This window comes from Castor canadensis, chromosome 9, assembly GCF_047511655.1.
Source record: "Castor canadensis chromosome 9, mCasCan1.hap1v2, whole genome shotgun sequence".
Taxonomy (NCBI): domain Eukaryota; kingdom Metazoa; phylum Chordata; class Mammalia; order Rodentia; family Castoridae; genus Castor; species Castor canadensis.
Genome location: NC_133394.1, coordinates 20,922,317 through 20,949,171, shown reverse-complemented (window position 1 = coordinate 20,949,171; position 26,855 = coordinate 20,922,317). Strand labels below are relative to the sequence as shown.

General features: G+C 41.6%; 1 protein-coding gene across 3 annotated transcripts in view; it reads right to left on the bottom strand.

The window, feature by feature from the left end:
• Positions 1–1,159: 1,159 nt before the first annotated feature.
• The window catches only part of Tmem131l (transmembrane 131 like), a 147,488-nt gene continuing 121,792 nt past the window's right edge, over positions 1,160–26,855 (bottom strand). For 2 of the 3 annotated variants that reach the window (XM_074041322.1, XM_074041324.1), the window contains 11 exons: positions 25,922–26,553; positions 20,555–20,703; positions 12,907–13,031; positions 10,303–10,463; positions 9,010–9,195; positions 6,461–6,521; positions 5,312–5,394; positions 4,511–4,631; positions 3,462–3,553; positions 2,236–2,375; positions 1,160–1,568 (listed from right to left, as the gene is read on the bottom strand). In XM_074041322.1, coding sequence (XP_073897423.1) covers positions 1,293–1,568; positions 2,236–2,375; positions 3,462–3,553; positions 4,511–4,631; positions 5,312–5,394; positions 6,461–6,521; positions 9,010–9,195; positions 10,303–10,463; positions 12,907–13,031; positions 20,555–20,703; positions 25,922–26,553 — 2,026 coding nt within the window. In that variant the 3' untranslated portion in view covers positions 1,160–1,292. The remainder of the gene's footprint in view (positions 1,569–2,235; positions 2,376–3,461; positions 3,554–4,510; positions 4,632–5,311; positions 5,395–6,460; positions 6,522–9,009; positions 9,196–10,302; positions 10,464–12,906; positions 13,032–20,554; positions 20,704–25,921; positions 26,554–26,855) is intronic. The other variant, XM_074041323.1, reaches the window with a different exon arrangement.

Below are 26,855 nucleotides of genomic sequence, written 5' to 3'. Positions count from 1 at the left end.
CTGTTTGTGCTACGGCCCTATCCACCACTGCTGTCATGATGTAACCAAGGGGAGGTCCTCCTCATGAAGCCTGTGCTGTGCCTTTGGAGTTTGAACCTCTAAATGAGCTCTTTTCATCAGTGGCCTGTGTTGGGTGTCTTGTTATGTGATGAAAAGCTAACGCACTTCTTTAATTGCCAGATAACTGTACTCCACCATACTTAATCCTTTACATACTGCTGTTGTCAGATACCACAGCAGGTACTGGAAACCAGACAAATGAGAAAGGCTGCAGCTGGGACACATTTCCCTGGGCTTCAGATTTATAGGTGCAATGTTGGCCTAACTCCAGTGGGATCCTACTAGGTAACTCACTCGTACACCTGTTCGCCTAGCCCAGGCCCCCACTCAACCATGCCAAAAAGGAATTCCAAACAAGCAAATGTATCGTTCCCCTTGAAAATCTCTCCTACTTGAATTTCCAATAAAGACAAAACAATATAAAAATAAGAAATTTTTATTTAAAGTTAAAAATGTTTTCAAAGTTTACACATGGCAAATAGATAATTCCACCACCATGGACTTCTAAAGTCAATGACTAGCAGATACAGCTGGTGTGGCAAACATGTACCCACTCCCCAACACCCCCTAAGCACTGGTATTGAGGGTAAAGTACACCACTGGCAGGCAGCTCGTTAGGGACAATCTTCAGCAGGAGACTGACAGAAGAGCACTCAGTCCTCTCCGCTTCCACCCAGCAGCTAAGACACACCAGGACCGGGAAGCAGCTCTGTGTCCCCTGAGCAGCATCTATTCAGAATGTGACTCCTATTAAGCTGGCCTTTCCTCACCAATGGTCCCCTACCCTGGCTGCACATGACAGAGTTCCGTGGAGAACTCTTCAAACTCCTGATCACCTGAGCCACAGATCCACTAAACCTGAATCTCTAGGAATGGCACCCAAGCGGCTTCATTTTAACATTCCCTGGTGGTTCTGATGCTACGGGAAGAGAAACCATAGCCATTTCCTTCCACTCTTACCTTCTCAGAAGTCTCTCTGGTTCTGATTTAGAACACTAGGCATGTCTAATACACTTCTGCAATTATGGAAATTGTGAACATTTGGATGCTGAGTCTCTACGACTAATTTATGAAGGGTTAAAAAAATAGAGCACCAAGATTTCATTAAAAAATTTATTTTCATATAAAAGTGCCAAAATATCCACCAATGTTGTAATCTACCTCAACAACCACTTTACACTAGCAATCAAAACACAAGCCTCTTTATTCACACTGTCGGAAGCCGATTCTCTTCACACATTCCCACAGTAGCTGGAGTCTCTGGACAGCGGGAAGTTTGCATTGCGATTTGCAGTGGTAGTCCATATGTCCAGGTTCATGTAGGCACGAAATGGGTTAAAGCCTGGGTAGTACTCCTTGCACATGACGGCCTGGTTTTCCATGTGGGTCGAATGTTCCGTGGTGGGACTGAGGGGGCAGCAGTTCTCATACATATCACTTTGTGGGGCCCAGATGGAGCCAAAAAGTCCAGACATTGGAGACAAGCTTCGGGTGCTGGTGAGGTAGGGCTGAAGTGTAAATGGGGAAGGAAAAAAAAAAAGAGAGAAAAAGTTAAAGAAAAACACCAGACACTTTAGAAAGGTAACAATGAGGCTCAATATATACCAGTGGATACTACCATGGTGTCTATTCAAGTTACCAGGGAGTATTTAAACTATTCTGAGCATTCTGGATTGATTTAACTCCATTTTTTTCAAAAGAAGGATTATAAAACCCTCATTTAACTGGACAAACTTATTTGTAAATCTAATGAAGGACTTGCATCCAAATGCTCTTCAAATTAAAAAAAAAAAATAGTGTGGAGTGGATGTGCTAGACTGCCACTGTTCTCTGACTGACAATGCTGGGTCCCTCATTTCATAGTCTGTCAGTTGACAGTGTCAGTGAGGGCACAGAAGACAGTTGTAATCACAAGGCTTGTTGTTCAGTTTAGCTATAATCAATATCAGCTTGGTGTAGCTTGGAACATTGTTTTTATTCAGGGTGTCTAAAATGTCACTAGCTGAAGCCCTCATCGTCTGACTACACATTAGGTTCCTCTAGAGGGTGTCCACTCCACTAAAACAAACACACTAGCCTTGGCTGATCTGAACGCAATGCAATGTTTAATCATGAGGTCAGGATTAAACAACTTGAAGCTGCCTCAGCCCACAGCCCAGGAAGAGCAACACCTACCGGAGAGTTGATGAAACTGGCATGTCCCCAGGTAGTGGGCATGTTGGGTGGGGTATTCCAGGTAGAATGAGAGTTGTGGTCAATAAAGTCAGTCCGAACTTCTGCAGGACAGGGGAAGCCATTGGTGTAATTCATGTTTTCTGCAAGGAGTAGGAGACAGCAGCACAGGTCATTTTCGTGGAGAGTTAACTTTCACTCTCAGGAGGAACACTCTCAGGCCTTATTACTAGCCTGGCGAGTGAAGAACAGACATGTCTATGGAACACACCTGGGAGCCCTCAGTGAGGGGTCTTCTCCAGGGCTTGTGTATTTCATCACTTGATGGGCATCTTTCTGACACGCAAGTACATTTAAAACATCACTACAGATTGCAGTAGTGTCAAGACTCTTATCCATCCATCTATTTGTTTATTTATTTATTGGTGCTGGAGATGAACCCAGGGTCTCACACACACTATGCAAGTGCTCTCGCACCAAGCTATCCCTACCCTGTTTTTAAAAATTGCTTGTCATGCTAATCGCAACCACCTGCACATGAATCACAGGCCTGACAAAGCAATTGGAAATCAAATGCTTCTAAATATTAGCAAGATAATAAACACAGAGCCTCACACTCCTACAAGGAAGTTACAAAAGCACCCCCGTGTGGTGAGCAGACAGCAATGCATGTATCACAATTAGGAACGCCACCTAATCCTTACCTCTTGCCAGCAAACATAGCGCCAGTATTAGAAATCATGACCATACTGTTATCTACAATAAAAGTATTTTTCCAGATGATCAGGGAAATCCCAAATCTTTTATTTATTTATCATCAAGATACCTGGTGGCCAAGCACAAGGAAACTGTCCACAATGTCCCCTCCAGGGGGCAAGAGTCAGGACATGACAAAGAACAAGTAGATAACTGTTTTATTTCATATGGGACTAGTCGGCCTAAAAAAAACTAGCAAACAACTAACGTTCCAGGACTACCTGGAATAGGGTTCTGGGTAGAAGCTCCCAGACACCCATACTGAGGATTTTTAGGGCCACATAAAGTTGTATATGGCAGGCATGCACAACTGCATCTGTGTGCAGTCACTGACAGACTGCTGCAAGATCATTCTTGGTCTGCTTGCTGTTAAAGGGCACATTCTTCCCAGGTTCGTGTTATGCTCACACATTTTCTGCTCCGAGCTTGTAAGAGAACAAAAGAATGGCACTGGGATTGTTCAACACTCTTACCTTCTGGAAAGGCATTGTAATCATTCATTTCCAATGGGCAGTACACATTGGGAAACCGGCCTTCGCAAGTTGCATTCCAGTCAATGAAACTGCTACAAAAAACAAGAGGTCTAGTTTCAGAAACAGGAGGCTGAGAGGTCAAGTAAAGACAGAAGAATACAACCTTATTGCTCAATATCCTAATCATTGTAAACCCCCAATTTAGTAAAATAAAATACGTATTTTCTCAAGTCACAGAATCAAAGGCTTGTCACCAATGACATCCATCTGCAAGGTGGATGGCTTGGACCAGGTGTGCACTTCCTTTGTAACCATTTGTTAAGTCTAGTGAGACACAGAATCCAAGGGCGTGACTTTATTAACACCTTCAAGGAGAAACTGGAATGCCACTAAGTGTCTCAGAACACATCTGAAGGACTTCACCATGTTGGTTCTGCTAATAAAATGTCCACCTTTCACTCAGGGCACAGCCAGCATCCAGCTTAGGGACGTCACCACTAGAAAAACTATGACTCATGGTCTCTGATCACCATTGCCAATTGGATTCTCATTACAGAAGTAAGACAGTAAATACTATTGTAATAAGCTGAACCAAAAAACTTCCAGGGGATCCTGTGATTTAACAAAGATATCAACTTTTTTTTTTTTCAGGTTCCCTAACCTGAATGACATGTTAGTATCAAATGGTGAATTTAAGACGCTTTCTATGTTTTCTAAATTTGAAAATTGGAAAAAGTGCAATCACTGCTGCTATGGAACAGGAATTATGAGTGACTATTTCAAATACGTCACATATACGAAGAGATAAAGTAAAAAGATAATGACAAGGGTCACTAGCTTTACTGGTTTTAGTCATGTTTCCCTTTGTGCCTGGTTCACTTCTTTCTACAACACCACAATGCAATTCCAGAAGACAGAAGAAAATACACTTAATGCGTGTCGAGGAAGCCGCCTGGTCCCAGTATTTGCAGGGATGGCCAGAGTGAGTTCAGATTCCAGCTGTGAGCAGTCAGGCTGGCCAAGGCTCGATGAGGGCAGCAAGACCCTACCTGTTATGGACTGCGGTGGGCTCCTGCGCCACACCAGGTGTGCTGCTCTCCACAGGGCAGTTGAAACTGCTGGTCAGACACACTGGTTGAGGGGACCACAGGTCTCCACTTGAGTACAGACCTGAGGAAGAGAGCAAGGCCTCTCAGTCCACTTCTTTCCTACCCAGCCCCCAGCTAATCCTCTCCCAATGCCCAGCTCAACTTCTCTCCCCTCCAGAAAATGTCCCAATGTCACCCATACATGCTGTCTACTGTGACCTTCTCTGACTCCTTTTGGTGTATCATTTCAGGACATGAGGCTGAACTATGCATACTGCTTTGATCTTTGCTTCAGATGGTATGTGATTTTCTCCTGACCTGGGTGATGAGCTCACTTAGCAGGTATTTGAGGGCCTGCTTCATGCAAGACCCTGTTTTAGATCCCAGGGAGGCAGCAGGGAGCAAGGTACTTTCAAGTGAGCAGAACAAACGACAAAAGTGAGACAAATGGTAAACAAGCACACAAAGGCAGATGGTCCATGTGCAATGACAATGAACACAATTTTAATTAGGGTGGCTGGACCACGCTGAGGGAACTTGCCATCAAAGACATGACTGAGGACAGGGAATAAGTCACGCGGGCCGGCAAGTACACACCAGGGAGTGGGAAGACCTGGCAAAGGTCCTGAAGCAGGTGTGCCAGAAAGCAAGTGCCTTCCCAATGTCTACATACACAGCTCGGCGCCACCTGCTGTGCCTTCTCAAGCTCCCTGGCTAGGCAGATGGCATGGACCATCTGGTATCTGCCTTGACATGCCTCACCTTTATCTCCTTCAACACCCATGGGCCCGGCAGGAAGGCTGGGACAGGAGGGCTCTACGTACCGAGGGAGGTTACTCACATCTCTGTGGGGAAAGTGAACATGGGAATGCTGACTTTTCTGCACAAGGAAATAAGGTAATCACACAGCCAAGTCTAAATGAATTTTTATGTGAGTTCCCCTTCAAAAGCATACAGATATTAGACATTAAGGTGCACAGCTAGGAAAGAGGTGAGGAATATTAAATACAGAAGATCCAGTAAAGACTTGCTTGAACAAACAACAACAAAAATTTAACCAAGGTAAGTAAGGTAACCTGCAGTTTCCAAATTGCCTACCACCAGGTAGTAGCAACTCTTAGACGCTAGGTTAACTTTCTACCTCTCACACCAACTCCATAAATAGCTTCCTCATCTGCAATTTGAGTTTCCTTCTTCACATACGCCACTGTTTGTTGCAATGACTATTATGAGTTTAGGCCTGTGATGGCTAAGTCTGTACTGACGTGTACAGACTTTTTTCTTGCCATTATTCCCTAAACAATATAGTATGACAACTATTTACATGCATTAGGCATTAAGGTAATCTACAGATGATTTAAAGTATACAGAAGATGGGCATAGGTTCTATATGAGTATTATACCATTTTATACAAGGGACCTGAACATGTGCAGAGTTTGGTGTCTGGGGAGGATGGGGGTCCTGGATCCCATCCCCTGTGGACACCAAGGAATGACTGTACCTGTTTATTTTGTCCAATGCTCCAGAAAGAATCAGAAGAAGGGGAAATGTGTGAGTATCTCCTAGGTTCTGACAGGCTTTCTGAATAATCAATGCTCACTTTTATTTCAAGTATTAGTAGAGCAGAAATACTGTCTATCATTCTAGTAAGTCCTGCCTCCTCTTTCTGATTTCAGAAATGAGACTTTCCAATGTAGCAACAGCACTAAGAAGACTGTGATACCAGAGACACCCACCTGAATCGCATTTACTTGAAAGGACTGTTCTACCCGAATTCTTAAAATAGTCCTATTTTACTCTTCTGCACCTTAAAAGCTTTTCACATTTTAACCTTCAGAACCAAGGGCCAAAAAGCACAGACTGAAAGAAAGAGCAGTACATACAGCACTGTGGAAGCTGGGAACACTTACATGGGATTACAGATGTGGTGAGACAGGTTCAAGGAGATGGGAGCTTCAGAAGGAAAATCTCCTGCAGAAAAAATAATGCATTGTCACAACTTTGAAGAGTAATTCAACTGTATCTATCTGTACTAAAATGCACAGCTTGTTAGTATTATTAACCCCGATGAATGATTTTTTTACTTCAAACTGATAGTAACAATTCATTTAATTTTTAAATGCCTTTTATAAATTATCCTTTCTCTGAAAAGTTAATAAAACTTAATGTTTAAATATAAGAATTTTAGATTAACATATTATATTAGGTGGAAAAGCTGGACTGTCAGTATATAATTTTTAATAGCTTTTTTCCTAATAAAAGAATTTAGCTATGTAATTATAGGGCTCACTCACTTAGTTTATAAAAGTAATATACATCCATTGGAGGAAATCTACAAAAAGAAATAAAAGTTTAAAGAAGTATAAATTATCTACAATTATACTACCAGTATAATTTAGGTATATTTCCTTATAATCTCTTTTATGTGTACATATATGTATAAAACTGGAATACTCCACATATACTTTATATTTTTGGTCTTTTACACCATTAATTATATTGTAGACATTGCCCTGCTATTACATAACCTTCAAACACAACTTAAGGGCTGCATCCTATGCAGACCAATACCATTAACAACTTTCTCATTCTTCTACTCTTGCCTGAGCAAAAGCTGCATTTGTGTTTGTTCTTAACGTTAAGTTCTGATTCTACAACGTCTTATGTGAGCATCACCAGGCCACCCTCAGTCCTCAGCGAGAGATGGAGCTGTGCCTACTGTGGGCAGTTAAAAGCAAACCTCTGAACAAGAAAACAGTTTCCATCATCAAGTAAAGCCAAATGCCTGTCCTTTTCCTAATCTGTGCTTCCCTGGGTAATGGATACTGTCTCCAAGGAGTGGGGACTGGTTTGTATCTTGGGGGTTGAGAAAAAAAATCAATCTTTTTATGTGTGAAGCACAGTGTTCAGTATAAACACATATACAGTCTGTATCAGTTGTATTAAAACCTTATGGAGATGGCATTAGATAACACTGTCTAAAAAGGTCAATGGGGAGAGAGGAGGGAACACAGCAAACAACGTTGAGGAACATGGGCTGAAGTCACAGACGGACCTTCTCTAGAATTTTATGGCTATTGCACTGGTCTCAGACAAGATCTTTTATAGACATCCCTGTGGGGGAAGAAAGAGAAAAGGGAGCATGCAGCCACCAGGCTGCTGACAAAACTTCTCGGAGGTGTCACATATTGGTGCCCATTTGTCACATGGAGCGGCCACACAGAGCAGTAACCCCCTCCCCCCTTTGAGGGAAGAAGTCACTGGTTCAAGCCTGAGCTATTACCCAGGACACTGGGTGATGCTGAACAAGCTAAGAACTTCTCTGAGCCTGAGTCCTCACATCTAGTACAAGAGTACAGAGGCAAGAGTGCCCGACACACCAATTACTAAATCTTATATATCTTCACAAACGTGAAAAGTTTCCTATGCTGAAAATGAGAGTTACAAGGAATGAACTATATCTTTATATAGACACAGAGCTACAAGAAATAATGCTGAGTGCAAAAAGCAAGGCAGAGAATGCGATCTTGAATTAGGATCTTATTTACATAAGATAAAAATGAGTAATTCTACATTCTGCTGATGGATATTGAATGTAAAACAAAAAATGATGAAGAGTACACACCAAATTCATGACAGCAGACAGTGATTCTCTTGGGATGGGGAAGTGAGAAGATGAAAGTAGTTTTTTCTTAGGAAAAAAATGAATTTGAAAAAATTAAGCTATTAATTCTGGGTGACAGAAGTAGATACCTCTTTGATCTCTTCTCAATCATTAAATTTCTCAAAAATAAAGGATAGCCAGCGTTCGAAACAGCATTATTCACAGTGGCTGAAAAGCAGAATCAACCGAAGTGCCACCAATGAATGAAATGGATAACCAAAATGTGGTATGTGCATACAATGGAATATTATTCTACCTTACAGGGAAGGAACTTCTGACACATACTACAGCACAGATGAGCCTTGAGGACGTTATGATGAGTGAAATCATCTAGACGTAAAAAGACAACCATACTGTATGGTCTGCTTCCATGAGAAACCCAGAGCAGAAGAAAGGCACAAGAGGGACATAGAGTAGGGGAAGTCACCAGGGGCTGCAGGAAGGAGGAAGGCAAGCTATTGTTTAATATGGACAGTTTCAGTTCTGGATGACAGCATAACTGCGCTGCATGCCTCAGCATCGTTAAAATGGTAGGTTTTGTGTAATGTATATTTTACTATGATAAAAAAGAATGCAGAAATGTATAGCTCTTTGAAGTGTTTCAGAGGCAGACACTAAATAGTAGTAACAACAATGATGATGATTAAGAGAGAGAGAGGAGAATCCAGGAAAGGAACATAGTGTAAAGCAAAGGAAAACCTCCTGCTGCAGTCCATCTGATCTCTGTCTTCTGCAAGGCAGATCTGGACCTTGCACCGGGCACTCAGAAGGCAGATAGGGCCACATGGGACTCACCGGCTGGCAGGAAATGCTGCACATCCACAGCAGGCTTCCTGTCACCATCGGAACTACCACTGCTGCTCCAGCTGCCCCAGCTGCCCCGGCTGGCACGCACGCTACCTGAGGAGCTGCCACAGTCAGAGCTGGAGTCTGAGCAAAACTTGTCCACCGGCTTCTTCTCGGGCTTCTGGTAGAAACCCTCTGGAGGAGGTAAGAGAGAAGCTGGGTTTTACTGAGACAATTTCAATTGGTGCTAACAAATGGAGAGGTGAAGTTAGGAGGGTCAGCATCAGGGTTGGCACCTCTGCTCACTAGCAAGAACAGAGAGATTCACTGACAGTAACCACAGGACTGAAAAAGCAGGACATGGCTTAAGTCTGCTTGTTTGGGGTCAAGTCAGTCATTACCAAGCAGAACCTCCATCTGAAAATGGTTCTAGGGGATGGACCACAGCTCAGGGGCACAACAATTGCTCAGCATGCATAAAGGGTTTGATCTCCAGCAATGCTAAAAATAAAATAAAATATGATAAATAAAAAAAATGGTTCCCAAAATAATAAACACTTTTATCAAGAAAACTGAAGCTACACTCCACTGAATGGATGGGAGATCTGTAGATGATTTCTCCTCTTTTATTAAGATATACCCATTAAGAGTTTCAAAATATTACTGATGTATGTGTGCAAAGAAGCTCCAATTAAGACCAAAAGCAACACACACGTGTCAAGGGAATGAAGGCAGAAAGAAGAAAGGAAAAAGAGACCAGACTTCACTCTGGTGGCCCATGTGCATCACCATGGAGCTCATGTGTGAGGAGAGGGGGTGTGGACTGGATTACAGAGCCCTATCACCCCATATCCCACTGTGCTGCCAACTCCAGTGACCCTCTGGCTCTGCTACCCTCTGACCTACTCTGGCCCCAGCACTAGGGCCCCCCACAGCTCCCACTCCTAAGGCACTGCCCCGTAGTTCCTGGCTGGGGCAGTGGCCTGGCTCTGCAGAAACTGAGTGGCTTGGGAGGTCATGTCCACAGAAAGCCATCCTATTGCTTCAACAATATGCATGAGGACAGCAAGGAAACGGTCAGACTAGGGGATGGGGGAGGATGGCAACACTAGAGGCTGCCTAGGCTCAAAACAATCTTCCCTTTCTAGTCTCACCCTGATGGCTTGCCATTCCAGCCTGTCATTAGCTAAGTTTAGTACAAAATTACAAGTGAGGTGGTATTTCTCACACACTGGATATTTCCTCAAAGAAACACAGATTCTAAGGGAAACACCATTCTCAGCTCTCTATGTTGTTACATACCTGCTTCTCCCAGCATAGGTGAGCTGCTTACAATTTTCGAATCTATCTTACAAATTTCTCCGGTATTTTCCTGTACACACCAGCTTCTTATGTCAATGTTGCCACTCAGTTCCGACCTCTCAAAGTCATTGCACACAAGTTTTAGCTCACTCTGTTCAGGTCTGGAAGAGCCATGAAAAAAATCACACTCCTTTTTGTCATATTTCACTCACACTTCTTTCCCATGAGATGTGCTAGAGGCAAAAATATCTATCTGGGACAAGCTGAGGCCACCTCTGAGTCTGGTGGGAGAAAATGATAAGCGAGGAAGCCCCCAAAAAGATCTTAGGAGCTGGGGTTGTGATTAGCTTGCATAAGTCACTAGGTTCGATTCCCAGCACACCTCCAAAAAAGTTGTCATTTTGGAACTAAAATTAGCTAGCTCATTTAATCTATTTTCATATTTTAGAGTGAGATGAGTAGGACTCCCAAGATCACTCAGGGTTAAGTGGCAGTTGGGGACCAGAACCTAGGACACTTGGCTTATTTTCCAATAGATTTTCCTTAAGCATCTTAAGCGTCCAGTAGAAGGTCATGAGTATTAATTTAAGTACATTCTCATTCCCTTAGCAAACATTTGTTGAGTTACTACTATGTTCTGTGTATTATTGTGAAATCTACAAGAAGAATAAAACTTTTTCCCTAAGGACTCTCTTTCTAGACCATGAACTCTCTGTGGGGGAAGAATTCTAACATGATTTTGCAAACAGCAATACATTCCGGAAGTAACTAAATGATCCTTTTGCACAGTTTAACTTCAATACCTTGCGTTAGGTGTGCAGGATGGCAGGAAAGAAGGCCAAATGCATGAGGTGCAGCCAACAATTTCGCTGGTTTCTGATCAAGGTGAAAAGTATGTGGTAGAAACAAGTGCCCAGAAAACAGACAATCAGACCACTCCCACTTACTTCTCACACACCATGTTTCAAAACATCATGAGCAGCTACAGACTACTTGGAAGTTTTTTAAACAATTCAATTATTTCTTCAGCACTGCAGAAATTCGCTTTTGAAAATGTATCTTAGCACTTTACTGGTGAAATTGCACTCTAGTTTCATATCTTTCTGTATATTAATATTTAGGAAACTATCATACTTTGAAGTGACCTCAGACTCAATCATATGTTTTTGAAAATGTATGTAAGAGAATGCAAGAAGATCTGACATTTCCTTCTTCCTACAAGATACCACACTGTAGCTTTTAAATAATTTAGTCTAAAGAACCCAGGATTAAATACTGTTATTTAAATGGCCCACCAAAAATTAGAATGTGGTGTTTATCAATAAATTAGTAATAGGTATATGTTGATATCTTCTTATATTTGCATTTTGCTAATTGCTCTGTATAAGTTGGGTGCAGAACAGTGCCTGGAAGCCACCATAAAGCTGTCACCTAACGGTTACACAGGAGTGCACGTGGGACTTGCAGGGAGCTGTGGCAATGCTGAACCATGGCCCCGAGCACTCCATGGCACCCTCCACAGGACCTAGGGTCCCTGACACTGCAGCAGGGTAGAACACTGTCCCCACACAAATAGGAAACTGCTAGAGAGACATTTAACAAAAGCACATTTGAATAACTAGCTGTGCTCCCAAGAAAGAGAAATCTCTAGTCATCACAACTCTATAAAGAAGAAAAAGCCTAAATGGGGAGGACAGAGGAGCTCCTGGACAGGAAACAGCTTTTGTGCCACCACAGACAGCTGCGGACAGATATCAGGGAGCTATGACTACATTTTCTACAAAAAAACTGAGGCCCTGGATGGGGACACCCTCAGGGGAAAGGGAACCCACAGCCCAGGGAGACAAGGCAGGGGTGCATGGCTGCTGAGGGCTCCCACATGTGCACAGGTGGGGCGCTGTGGAGCTAAGGCAAGAAGTCAGAACCCACAGATCACAGCACCAGGGTGCGTGGTCCTAGAGCCAGAATGCCCTGGTGGGAGAAGCCTCAAGCTGAGAAATTTGCATCAGATTCCATTTAGGCAGGTATTTTGGAACCCCAGCAACACAGGACCCCACACAAGTTGTCCAGCTCCCTCATTTCATTGTCCAGATGAAAGCTGCGAGGTGGAATGTCTCCAGGAAGCAGAGTTTTCAAGGTACACTGCCAAGCTCTGCCCTCCCCACCATGTGACTTGACCCAAGCTGTGGACTACTGTGGATGCCTTGCTTCCTGTGGCTGAAGAGCCCACTTTCTGCAGCCTGAGCAACAGCTATCTCATTATTTGAGTCCAGGTGGCAGGTGGGTGGCAAGGCCTGGAGCTTTCTCCACCACCTGCTCCTGCCCTGCACAGGCAGAATGAGGCCTTGGCATATAAACAAAACTTACATTTCTTCCCTGAAACCTCCTGTGGCTGTGAGAGGTTTTAAAAATTGGACACTTTTAAAATATTTGTAACAAAATAGAAGTAAATTGGAAAAATACACCAATTTTACAAGGGTATTTTGGTCTCAAAATACACTATATTCTTCTGCCATTTAACCACTCTTACAGAAATAAAGGCATGACATGCAACATAAAGGGAAAATGACATGAAAATTTAAAGGCACTGAAGAAGCAACATACCTTGCGGTCTGAGCAACACCCTTTTTCTTGTTTTTTCTACATGTTCGATTTTTATTCCAGTTTAAATTTTGTACATTTCCTTCTCTTTTCTCCTGAAGTTTCTTTTTTCTGTAAGGATCTTCTTGCTGAAGAGGAAAAAGAAAAATGTTCAGTGGTTTAAACTGACTAGACATGAAGAGAAACCTATGATTGCTTTTGTTTTAACTTTTGAAGACTGACTCCACCTTCATTCAGAAGGTCACAGCTCTGGCAAAAACTGAGCTATGTGTTTCTCAATTGTTTTCATTAGCCTCCTTTCTCTACTTCCCTCACGCTCAGCAGAAAGAAAAAAAAAAAAATGTTCCCTATTAAATTCCTAAGGGGCTAAAAGGAGAAACAGCTGCTAGTGATTTATGACCAGCTGGCTGTTGGCTTCAGCAGCAATACAGCCTCCAGCCTCCACCTGTTAATTTGGTATGTGCAATTCACATGAATTACTACTGAAGCAAAAGCAGATTAATACTCACTGAGAAATAAGGTGTGTATTTGTTTTTATTTGTTTACAGATGAACTTTAGAATAGCCAGATCTACACAGACTGCTCAAACCTAGTATAAGCTTCTTGAATAAATTTTAAAAAGCAAGAATAAGCTTCAGGTTTTAAAAATATGGTTCTGAAAAACTTAATTCAGCAGGTAATGCATACACATTTTATGGATGTTATAGATATGTATAACTATATATGCATTTTTAAAATTTGGGCTTCTTCCTCTTTTAAATGTTAGGCATGTCCTACTAACAAGCCCAAGGGGAGGGGATTCCCCTACCATAATTTTATGTATGTGCATGTGTGTGTGTGTGTGTGTGTGTGTGTGTGTTTATATGTGTTTTTTGGTTTTTTTTTTTGGGGTGATACTGATGAAGTAACTCAGGGTTTCACAGGCACTCTACCACTTGTGCCACACCCCCAATTTCCTTTGATATTTTTAAGTGGATCAAGTCTTCTAATACTTACTACTTTGCTTTCCCCCACACACTACCCCCTTAAAGCAAAATCTCTCTCATTGGGTACGAGGTGGTGGGAGCTTACTCACTGAGACCCAAGACTTAAAAAACATCTCAAGTATGTTAGGTCCTTTCAGGAGGGAACTGTCTTCTCCAGGGGCTCCACAGGGCAGAAGCCTCACAGGGACAAAGGCACAGTCCTCTTCCTATTACCCTTAGGATTCACACTACATGGAAGCAACGATTGGCTCAGTATACCTTCTTGTTCAGAAGATTGGTCCAGAAATTAGATTAAAAATCCAGAAAGTTGACTAACATATAGGACTTGGGAGAAGAGGAAAGGTTCACAGGACTTGTAGGGAATTCTTCTGCATCTATTTAGGGAATATGCATCCACAATAAACAAGCCCTGGAACACAATGAAACCTTAACTGTACATGCAGGGAGACTATGGAATTTTTTTCTTTCTCCTTTAATTACCCCTTTTCATATGTATGTACTAACTTTTATTCTGAAGGTATTTAAAAAACCTAGTAAGTCAAACACACAAAATCCTATTCTCCAGGACTTTAGGTTAACTGCTTAGTCTGACAATAAACAGACACATGAAAGATTTACAGACACACAATCCAATGTCAAAAATCAGACACACACTGTATTTTTTCACTGACTATTCCTCTATTACTTTGTGCTCTGTGCTCTTTTGTGTATTTGTTCCTTTCACTCCACTGCCCCACCTTGACCACTCAAGGGCCAACATAGGCTTGTCAACACAAATATTTGAGCCTTTCTGTCCCTCTAGGCTCAGGCAAATAAAGGATTGGTCTCTAAGAGGGGTCAGAAAAGGGGGAAGCTGGTCAGTGGTCACCAGCACTTGGCTGCTTTTCTCCAATCAATCTGATTGGAGTTGTCAGCCTATAAAAGCAAGAGGCTAAGAGGTAGTCATGGAGCTCAGAAGCATCATAGAATTCTCTGAGGATGAGAAAGGAAAGTAAGGGAGGCTGAACTCAAAAAGAAACAAAGCCTATGAACCCTACAACAGGAGAGAAGACTAGGGTACGGACAAAAAGCAAAAAGATAAAAGAGAAATGAATGGCGTTTTTCTTGGGGAGATGAGTGCCTTTCAAAGCAGTGGGCAGTGAGGAAGGACTGAGTAGAGTCAGGTTGAGGGAGCACAGGGTGAAACAGAGGGGAAAACACACCAGAGAACCAAAGCAACACACTGCCTAGAAATGCGAGGTAGGATAAGGAAAGGGCTAAGTCTGCTTTCCGGTAGAAGGATCTCACCAGCACAGACCAGGAAAGACCATGAACAGTCACAATTACAATCTGTCACTGAGGCCAATCCTCCTTGCCTGCCTCCTAGCCGTGTCATCTGGGGCAAGTCTCTTAGCCTCTCTGCCTCAGTTTCCTGAGTTCCTCAAATGGTGGTTGTGAAGATTAATTACCTGGCACCTAGAAAAGAGTTTAAGTCTTAGCTATCTGAACTAAATTCCCTGACATCCTTGGTAAGGTACCAGAGTGCAGAAAGCTTTCTCAAGTTTTAATGAAAGCAAATGAAGAAATCACTGAAGAGAAAGCACAGATCAAAGGCACAAAGGCATTTTTAAAGCCACTGTGGATAGGTAGAAGTGATAAAAATAAGAGGAAAAGGGAAAACTAAGGAAAAAAAATTGATACACAGTATTTGATGGACAGAGGTAATGTCTTAACATATAGTGTTCCTACAGAAGATTAAAAGAAAACAAAAAGACCCATCACTAACATTCAATAGAGAAGTGAGCAAAGGGCATAAGATACAAATTTCACAATAGAAATAGAAAAGGAAAATAAAAAACCCAAACAAAAGAAACCCCAAATCACGGTAAGTTCAACTAGAGTATTTCCTAATAAACCAGTTTTTTTTTTCTTTTAGAAAGACAATTTATCTCATCTTTCCATTTGATAGGCAATGGTGGGAAACAGGAGATGGACAGAGTCTCCTCTGCCTCTGGGTGGACATTCACTTAATTTATAGAATTTCTTTCTTTTTTTTGTGGTACTGGGCTTTGAACTCAGGACCTATACCTTGAGCCACTCCACCAGCCCTTTTTGGAGACAGGGTCTCAGGAACTATTTGCATGGGCTGGCTTCAAACCATGATCCTCCTGATCTCTGATACGTGGTGACTGGCTAGAACTTCTTTTCAATGGTAGGATTTGGAGTGGATGATTAATTTTTTTGTTTTGTTTTCAGAAGTTTTAAAAAAATGAAATGAAGAAAAATGCTCATCTTTCCCTAGGTAAGGTACAAATTGAAATGACAACCAAAATGTGATTGTTGAGGGCTGCAGGTAGCCTGGGTTTGATACCCAGCACAAAAACAAAAACCACTCCAGACCTCAAAATACCAAATGTGATTATTCACATATCACATTGACCAAGATTTTGCAAATAGGGGCTTGGGGTGTAGCTCAGCGGTGAAGCCCGTGCTTATTAGCATGCATGAGGCCCAAGGTTCAATTCCCAGAATCCCGTCCCAAAAAGATTTTGTAAACAATAAATGGTGCTGCAAGGAAAAAACCATGTTCTGTAACCACTAACAATACAGTTCCCTGCTTAATTCTCAACCATATGAGAAAATGAGAATTGTGATATTGTGTGTGTATGTGTGTGTGTATACACACACATACACACACACATATATATACATGCACATATACACACAATGATACGTTATTTTCTTAAGTACTTTACAATAATAAAACAATAAGGTTCTTAAAATTTGTATGGAAAAAGAGTATACTGAAAAATTTAAGAGTGGTTCATTTGGATGGATCATTTCCTCTTTTTTATGCTTCTGTAATAATCATGAATTACTTTTCTAAGGAAAAAAAAATCAGCTTTAAAAAAAAAAGACCAGAGCTAAAGTTAAAATTTAGCTTATGGCTTCCTGGGCTTCAACTTTCTTGCCAATAAATCTAGAGGAATGTTCTCCGTGTACTATAGACAGATGTATACAATTTAGTTCTAGACAGATGTATACAATTTAGTTCTAAGCTGCAAAGTTAGGCCCTAAGAATGTGCAAGAAAAACAAACACTGAGTACTATACTTGGGAATGTGTTTAGTGAAAATGATTTTCTCCAAATGAACAATGAAACAGAAAGTACATTCATAGGACCGGGAAGATCAGCTCCACAGAACAGAGCTGAGTCACAGAAATAACAAAGAAATGACCAAGGACAACCCCCAGAGCTGCACCAAAGAACACCCACTTTGGTTGACTTAGCTGTGGATGACCTTGGGCACAAGGTCCAACCTGTGTTCTCCAAATCTCTCATGCTGGCACCCTTCCTACTGAGCTGACTGCCACTGCTGGATGCTGAGGTCTGTAACAACAGGCTGTTAGACCCAGACAGGTTGGTCTACAACCACAGGAATTGAGTGCAAGGACTGCCTGGGTTAAGGACAAAAGGCAAGACTCATGCCCTGAAGGATCAAATGCTGAAGATGCACAGTGAACACAGTATCTTTATCACACTAAGAAAATTGTCACAGTGAAGGACCTAGATACAAGGGCTAAGTCTGACCCAGGGAGCCAGGGAAGACTTTGGGACTGGGGGCAGACCCTGAGGTAGGGAACATGTGGCAGGAGTGTTAGCAGAAGCAGTTTTCCCCAGGGCCACCCCAAACCCAGGAGACCTTGGAGTCATTAGTTCCAATGTGTCCTTGCACAATCTTGGCCTGGGCTTCTGGGTCACTGCAAGGCAACAGGCCATCCTCCAAAGCCCATAGCTTTGGAGGCCCATCTTCTAACTTCATTCATCCCTCCTCTGCTATTGCTGCATCCTCACCCACTGTAGCTCCAACATCACCCAACATTCACAACTCAGACCTGGCTTGCCCTATACTCATCCCAAGCTACCTTTAGGCCCCACCTCCCCAGGGAAAATCCCCATTTAAAGCTCTAGCCCCCATTCCCACTGTCTACTACCTATCTCATCTCAAAGCCTAGCCCCTGTTGTCATAGACACTGCTGTAACTGTCTTTTTAATACTTAGTCCTTATCAGGTTCCCCCCCCTCTTCAATACTGGGGTTTGAACTTAGGGCTTCTCCTATTTTATAGATCACCTCCCCAACACCACAGAGGGAGTAAGCTACGGGCTGGGTTCAGACTCAGGAGCTCTGGCTGTAGCCCATCAGTCCATTCTCTCAACCACAATGCAGCACTGCTCTGAGGGGGTGAAGTGAGCTTGTCACACAAACCAGAGCTCCCCAGGTTTGGTCCTTGGGGCTATCATTTGCAAATGGTTATGGGGAAAAAAAAAAGACTCCTTTCCTTTATGTAATAAAGTGCTAAGAATTAATTGCTTTTCACCTAAAAGGTCTCTCATCTACCCTTCCTATCCATTACCCTGCTGCTGTCCAAACACAGGTCTTGATGCCTAAAGCATCAAACACATCAAAGTAATGTGAGCTGGCTAGAAGAGAGTTAGTGTTCACTCTTCCCTCTCCACCTGTCTCCAGGACACTCAGGTGGGTCTTCATTTACTCAAGCATTTGCCAAACCATCACATTGGCTCTTTGTGTGTGTGTGGTACTGGGATTTGAACTCAGGGCCATGTGCTTGCTACACAGGTGACCTTGAGTCACACCCCCAGCTCTTTTTAGCTTTAGTTATTTTTCAGGTAGGGTCTTGCAAATATTCTTTGGTGGTGGGGGTTTGAGGCTTAAGACTGCAATCCTCCTATTTACCACTGCCGTGTAGCTGGGATTATAGGCACAAGTCATCTTATTTGTTCAGATAGATTCTCACTGAATTTTAGCCTGGACTGGCCTTTAACCATGATTCTCCTAATCTCTAGATGAAAGCAGGTTTAAAAAATACCCAATTCACAGCTTTTTAGATTGCAGTCTATGTTATTTAAAAATGATTAGCCATCCTCCCTCTATGCCCCAGCTCAGAAACTCCACAATTTGTTACAAGATCCTCCAACTGGCAACCCGCAGGCCAAACACTTCCAAATGACTTTTGCTTTGGACAAATTTGTGCTTTTAAAATTTTTAATTATGAAATTCCATAGCAGTCAGCCATTCCAGTTCCCTGTAAGAACCACTCTCCTTGTCCTGCTTAGGGTCTCATACAGGGAATAAAGTCCAGCTTTTAATCAACATTCCAGGGCCTTTGCATCAGCGGGACTGGACCCTTCCCTCACTACTTCCTAGGTGACTGCTTCTCAGGCAGATGAACCCTCACCCACTCCCAAATGATCTGACAGTTCCTCCACCCTTGCAGGGAGGGGAGACTTAGTAGTACCTGTGCCTACTTTCCTTTCTCTGCCTTTCCAGGTGCTACCTGTACAAGTTTCCACCTCCTCTCGGAGCTTCCAAGGGCTGCTGCAGCCTGAGCTGACTTTCTAGTCTCTGAAATCCCCTTTTCTATCATATTAACTTTGGTGCTTCATTACACAGAAATGTCTTCTTTCTCAATAGACTGCAAACTCCTACTTTGGAATTTCTGTGACATACTTAATTTGAAGCACTTTCATTTTCTTTAAACAAAAAATTTGTATTTGTTTAAGCAAAGCAGAAAAACATAAAGAAAGGGAAGAGAAACCATCCAAAAATCCCACCACTCAGAAATAACTAGGGTTATCTATTACTTTGCAAACCTTATTTCCGGACATTTCCCCATGAACCTACATATATATAAGGATGGCAGGACAAATAGCACTAGGACCATGTCTTAATTTTAAATAAAAATTCAGGGTTCAATTTTCTATGAATTTAATGAAGAAACCAAAGCAGCTGCCAACTTTCTAATTTTTTCTTCTATGTTATACCTTAATTCTTTAAGAATCTCTTTATGATTGAGAAAGAGTATAGTGCTGGGGATTGCAGCTCAGTAACACAACACATTTGCTGCAGCATGCACGAGGCCCTGGGTTCTATCCCTAGTAAAGGAAGGATGGGAGAGGCAGAGGGAAGAAAGAAGGGAGGGAGGGAAGTTCATGCATTGATTTGTGCTCAAGGACATCTGTCTACTTCCTCAGCAATTGAGGTCAGCCTGGCTGGACACAGCATTCTTGTTCATGTTTTATTTTCTCAGTGACAATGCTCCACTGTTGTCTGCCATTGGGTGTTCCTATGGAGAAGTCCGAGGTAAGCCTAAGTTTGTTTCTTCACTTTCCTGACTCTGTACAACTCCTTATACTTCAAGTTCAATTAATTTTAAGCAGGATGTGTCTATGTCCATTACTACATACAAACTGTTCCTGATGTACCCAGGAGGCCCTTTTGATCTACAAATTAAATTCTTCCCCTAGTGTGGAAAGTTTTTTTTTCTATATATCATAAATACTTTCCTGCCCTTTTAGAGAAGATGGTAACAGACATGACAGACAAAAAGCAATTCAGCCGGCGTACACCCTAAAATAATAGATGTTGGTTAAGACCTGGATAGAAGGAACACTGGTCTCATTCTATTCTTCCAACTCTACCTGAGTCAACCCAGTTGCAGAAATTTATTTTAATTTTACTATATTAATTACACAAGATTTTCTGAACAAACATACCAAACTCACCAGTGTGGATTCAAATGTACTGAAAATTAGGAATACTTATTATACAGATATTTGCACTCTCTACCCTCTTTTAAATAGGCAAGAGAAAGGGCATACAGACCTCCAACAAAGGCATGTCCTGTTTCTCACAACACATGTCTTCTTTGGATGCTTTGTGTATCTTCTTCTCCGAAGAAGACTTTGTGTCAAGCTTTTTCAAAGTGTCACAGCTGTCTGCTTCATTCTTGACAGGCATTTGCTGGTTATTTCCTTGAGTAAATGAAAAGAATTCAATTTCTAAACATTTTTTTCATTCGTATTCCCAGATATGGTGTGTCTATTACTTAGTGGGTTACATTGAGGATGATGCAAAGTACTGAAAATGATAGCAATGACAGTCACCCAATAATGTGAATGTACTTAACACCACTGAATTTTATAATTAAAAACTGTTGAGTAGTAAATCTTTATTACATACATTTTATCACAATTTTTTAAAAAAGCTGGGCGAAGAGAAAGGATAAGGACTTGGGTTCTGGTCATGACTCTGCCACTAATTTGTCACATAATCACAGGGCATCTCTTAAGGAGGCAGAGCCTCAGTTTCCTTACAACAAGAATGACAGGAACACAGAGGTGCCTTCCCTGCTGTCCATCTTGGTGGGGTGCTGGGGATCGAACCTAGAGCCTTGTGCACAGATGCAAATATCTACTCTAAGCTACACGTCTGTCACAGTTTTCCCCACTTTCCTTACAAGTGATTTCATTAGTTAAAAAAAAAGAACTATTTTAGTCCAATAAGAAAGTAACTGGCCTCAGTTTTCTAATTCAAGACAAAGTATTTCAATACCATGTGGTGTGGTGATACATGTCTGTAATCCCAGCTACTCAGGAGACAGAAGCAAAAAGGTCAAGTTCAAAGACAACCCAGGCAAAGTTAATGAGATCCTATCTCAAAACCAAAATACAGCATTGGTGGAGTGGCTCACAAGGTAGAGCACCTGATTAGCAGTGCAAGGCCCTGAGTTCAATTTCAGTACCGCCTCCTCCCAAAAGATAGCCCCAAATTTAATAGCTAATACTAAACTACCTTAAAAAAAAAAGTGGTAAAGTAGAGTCTTAGAAAATGCCTTTTTGGTGGGGGTGGGGAGGAGCTAAGCATAGGCAAAAAATAAAATCAATGTCAATAACAAGTTCTTCAGTGATTCTTTGAGAACTTTGCCATGAAACTATTTAAGAATATGGAAATACTGTGAGTATGCTTCGTTTTAAAAAGGAGTCAACCCATGTCATTCTGTTCAGCATGGAGCTTTTCCATGACCTCATAGAGAAGCCAGATGTGGTGGTGCATGCCTGAAGCCCAACTCTTTGGGGAGGGTTGAGGAAAAAAGATCACAGCAACCTGGGTTACACAGGCTAGACGTTATCTAAAAAAGGAAAAAGAAAAGTAACAAGAAGAAGAAGCCAGAGGAAACAACGACCAACAATAAAGGGAGTGGGAGTAAACCCTGGGAGGTGATGGGAGATGGCCTGGATGGTGGTGATGGTTTCACAGGTGTACATTTACCCCAAACTCAACAAGGTGCACATGTTAAATATACACAGCTTTTTATATGTCAATCACACCTCAAAAAAAAGTAGCCACAACAAAAAGCAAGAACAAATGGAAGAACAAGAACAAGTGAACTCACCAGCATCCTGGCTAAAGGTCCTTGTCTAAACAAATCTAATCACCTGGCATATACTGCATAAACTATTAACTCTTCATTTTGAGTTATTAGTATCTATAAGTAAGCAAGAGCATTTTTTCAATTTCTGCAAATGCAGATATTTCAGAAATTTGGGGATATCAAATTTAGTGAGAATTTTCAGGCACTATTAATTTTAAGACAAAGTACTGTTAATTTTAAAAGTTTATTATCTTTTATAGTATTAGAAGTAAAAAAAAAAAAAAACAGTGAAATAATTTGCTAACTACTTCTCTTTGGTAGTTTTGAGGCTAACAGTTCCTGTCTTGAGCCATACTTCTAAATTTCTATTATTTGGATCAGTTTAAAATAATAGCTATAAATATTTGAAAAAAGATATATTTCAAAGGATCATTTACATTACATTTAACACCCCACCTTTGTGAAATTATCATAAGGTTCTCAAACATGTAACAAATGTCTGAAAAACTTAGTTGTTGATAGTTGTTTGACAGGTGGATGTCAGAAAATAAGTGTGGGAACACAGCCCTGGAGAATCTGTCCATAGCCTTCACTTCTGTCAGGCATTCTAATTATGATGTACTACAGGCCCCTCGGAAGAAGGCAGGTGGAAAGGCTCAGAGAAGGAGTAAGACATGCTTTCCATTATTCAGAAAATACTCTTGTTTCTCAACAACAAAGCCAGAACCATTAACATATACCCTGGAACATTTTCTTCTCATACAGTAAGTGACACCAGGGAGGAATGTCTCAGAATAGGAAGGGAGGCAGGAGTTCTGATGGGTTAAGAATACTTCTTCTGGCACTTCTAAGAGAAAGGACTCCTCTCCCTCCCCCTTCCCTTAGGCAACCTTATAGCTAGAGTTATTTCTATGGAACACTAGCATACTCTGGGAGAAATGGCTAAACTGTGGCAAACACATTAGCAAGTTTCCACCCATGAGTGGAAGCTCCAGATGCTGATGGACACATGGGTCACATAACAGAGATGGATCTTGGTTCCTCAACCATTAGCTGGGCTAACCTCAGTTCGCAAGACCAAGGCTCTTTCCTTTACATTCTGGAAAGGATCTTAAGATGGAAACAACACACTTTTTGAAACAAAAAATGGTCAGAGTTGAAAGAGGAAACTTAGAAAGCTCTTAAATTGGTAACAATTGGCAAGCCATTTGTTCACTTTTTAAGATCTTTGATGTTTTCCTAGAATAGAGCTGTGACTATAAAACAAAATATAACCATCCCTCAGTATCTACAGAGGAATGGTTCCAGGATCCCTCTTGAATACCAAAACCCAAGGGTGTTCAAGTCTCTTGTATAAGATGACAGTACCTGCAAAAATCCACATATATTATCACATGTACTTTAAATAATTTCTAGGTTATTTTTAACACCTAATACAACATAAATGCTATGTAAACAGCTGTTGTACTGTTTAGGGAAAAATGACAAGAAAAAAAATCTGTACATGTCAGTGTAGGTGCAACTTTTTCTTTTGGGATAGTCTCTCTCTCTGGCTGGTTAAATCTGCACATGCAGAACACACAGATAACAGAGGGCTGGATGTCCATGTCAATGAATGCATGTCCCTGTCAAAGATTCTCTTGCTGATGTATTGATTCTGTAGAAAAATACAGAACTGTACACACATTAACCTTTGAATTTGCTGGTCTGAACAGAGTGGAAAAACCGAGTTTCTTTATCAACATGCACAATCACCACAAAGGCATTTTACATGCTGTTGATCCAACCCAAAAGCAGTTTAAAAACATTCTTGCAGTGAGCAATTTGTTTCCAATTAAAATATCCTCAGCTTACTAGTAACCTGCACAGGAAAGTTCTGGGAAGGCTTACCATCTATAATGAAAAGGCAAACCCAATGTTTATGGGACTAAATTTATTCACACTTGCTAAGGTGCTGTTACACCTGGTAATCTCGGCTCCCCTCCTGGCATTAAACATCAAGAATCAGACATCTCAAAGCACAAATTCAAGTCCTCTGACCCATTCTGGCACTGCATTTCTGATCCAATCCATACCTTTACATTTCAGCTATTTCTAGTACCAGAAGGTCCCTCTAGCCACCTACCCACCATGCCACAGGCTTGGCACTTTGCAGGCAGGTTCATCCAGGGACCACAGCAGCAACACTTCTGGAGGGGTGATTCCCACAAACAGCTATTACTTCAGCCATGTGTAAAGTCAAGTTAGCCCATGCCAAAGAGTGTGTTCAGGACTAAATGACTCACAAAACAAGGAAAAAGCCAACAGGACTCAGTCCATAATTTTACCGTCACAGGTGATTTGTAGTCTGGGCCAAGACAGGGTGAGGGTCAGAATCAGAACAAGAGGCACACAACCAACCTCCATAAAGATCTGCAGAACAGGTAACTGGTTTAAAGATCTGCTTAACTGCATTATCTTGGGGCATGCTCACACCAGGAGGAGGCAACACAGGCAGAGGGTCAACCATGTGGATTTAAGTGTGCTTCAAATGTGTACACTGCTGCCAGGGGAAACGGTTCAAGCTGGTTGACACTAAGAGTGCACGTATAGCTGCACAAACACATTCCACTTAGAGGATTCCACAATGTTCTTTTATGGAACATCTAGAATCAATGTGAGGTTTTTACCAAAGGCATACAGCTCATTAGAATTAGTTTACAACCTGTCTGTACCTCTTCTGTAATATCAAGGAGTGAAAAACATGAAGTAATTCTTATGGTTTAAATATGGATATATTCATGGATCCCCAAAGGTCCATGTCTCAGACATGGGTCATAGTCCCCAGAGTGGTGCTATCAGGAGATAATATGAACCTTTAGAAAAGAGCCTGTGGGAAGTCCTTAGGTCATTGGGAGTGACACCAGTCTGGGTGTCTATGCCTCTCTCCTGTTCTGCTTCCTGGCTCATGATGTGAGCACTGCTTTCTCATGCATGCCTCCTCACCACTGCCATTCATCACTCCCACCAGAAGCTTAAAGCAATGGGGCCACCTGATTTTTAGACTGGAACCTCCAGAACCATGAGCCAAATAAGTCTTTTCTTTATATATTGTCTCAGGTATTTCATTACAGTTACATGAAGCTGATCAACAGTTATTTGCATTTTGATGCTTTAAATTAAAATCAGTTTTTCCAACAGCTACAGGAATGTACATATTAAAATGGTCAAATGGAGAAGAGAGAGGAGGGCAAGAGGGAGGGAGGAGAGGAAGTACAAGCCTTTCTGTCAGAGGCAAAGGGATCAGCTAAAGCATAGCACCAACTTTCTCTGTAAGCAATCTTCCTACTCTAGTTGTACTTGTGTTCCCATTGACTGTATTTGTCACATGAGAACATCTGTCTTCTTTTAACCGAAGGATGCTAGTAGAGAAGTAAGGCCAGGGACCATGAGATGCTGGCGATTGGTAAAGAGTTGGTGAAGTTCTGTTTAGTCAGAAACAATGCATGAGCTGATTAATTTCTGCAAACAGGCTGAGAAGTTGAGAACAAGTAAGAAAAGGTGTCCATATCCTCCCAACAACAAACATCCCTCCAAACTTACATTCTGATAATTAAATTTCTTAGCCACAATATTCTAAAAACTTAGTGTGTTGTCTTAAAACTAGATTTTGTAAGGTGCATTTCAACATTTACACCTTTGCTAAACCTGTGTGTGAACTAAAGAACTCAGCATTAATAATTATAACTGAAGGTCACAGGTGAGGACAATTTCCACCGAGAACAGAGATAAAGGATACAAAAAGGAGAGAAGTCTCATCAAGGAGGAGGGAAGATTACCATTATGTTTCCTGGAAACTTCTGGCAAGTCTGACTGGTGGTACTGAGGTGAGGTTCTTGGCAAAGGATTTTCAGGTAGCTTCTTAGAGGTCTTTAGTGGACAGAGCTCTTGCTCCTTGAGCTCAGCCATGTTTTCTGAAGTTTTAATGTCAGTTTCCTTAGGAAACATACATGTCTGTATTCCCTCCTTCATACTACATTCTGAAGAAGTATTATTGAAAACAATTGTGTTTTTCAGTGCGTTTTCCTCTTTATCCAATAAATTTTGGGGGAGAGTTAAATTCTTCTGCAGGTTGACATTCATGCCACTTGCATATTTGAGGCTGACCCAGTTCTCACTCACGCCATCAGTGCAAACGTCCTCCTTAGCAGCAGACAGGGAGACACCTGGGGTCAAGGTCTGCTTTTCCTCAGTAGTAGTAGTGCTGGCACTGCTAGCCACGGATGTGCTGGTTTTGTGCTTACTGTAATAGACTGAGCACTTGTGCTTCTTCTGAGAATGACTGTAGGTGGCTGGGCTCCGCTTGGCAGCATTCTGGTTCCTGCTCTGGGGTGTGCCCACTGGAACGCAGCTTTTCCCTCTGCCTTTATCAGAGGGGCTATACGTGTCGAGAAAGTTCTTGCAATTATTTCTGAATTTAAGAAGAAAAACATTTAACATAGTGGCAAGTGGAATCAAACTCTACTTTTCTGATTCTACATCCATGAAAGGGAGATGACAATCAGTATTGTGTGTATTAAGAATCTCTACTTCCCATTCTTCTAAAGCCCTTAAGAGTTTTCTGACAACCAGGACACCAATGAACTAATAAGCCCTTACATGAAGATGGTATCATAAAAAAAGAAAGAGTGCAACTCTTTACACAGTGATGTAAAGAAAACTCTTTACGAATTTGGAACCAAATTCACATTACCTTAAAAAAAAAATCAGAAA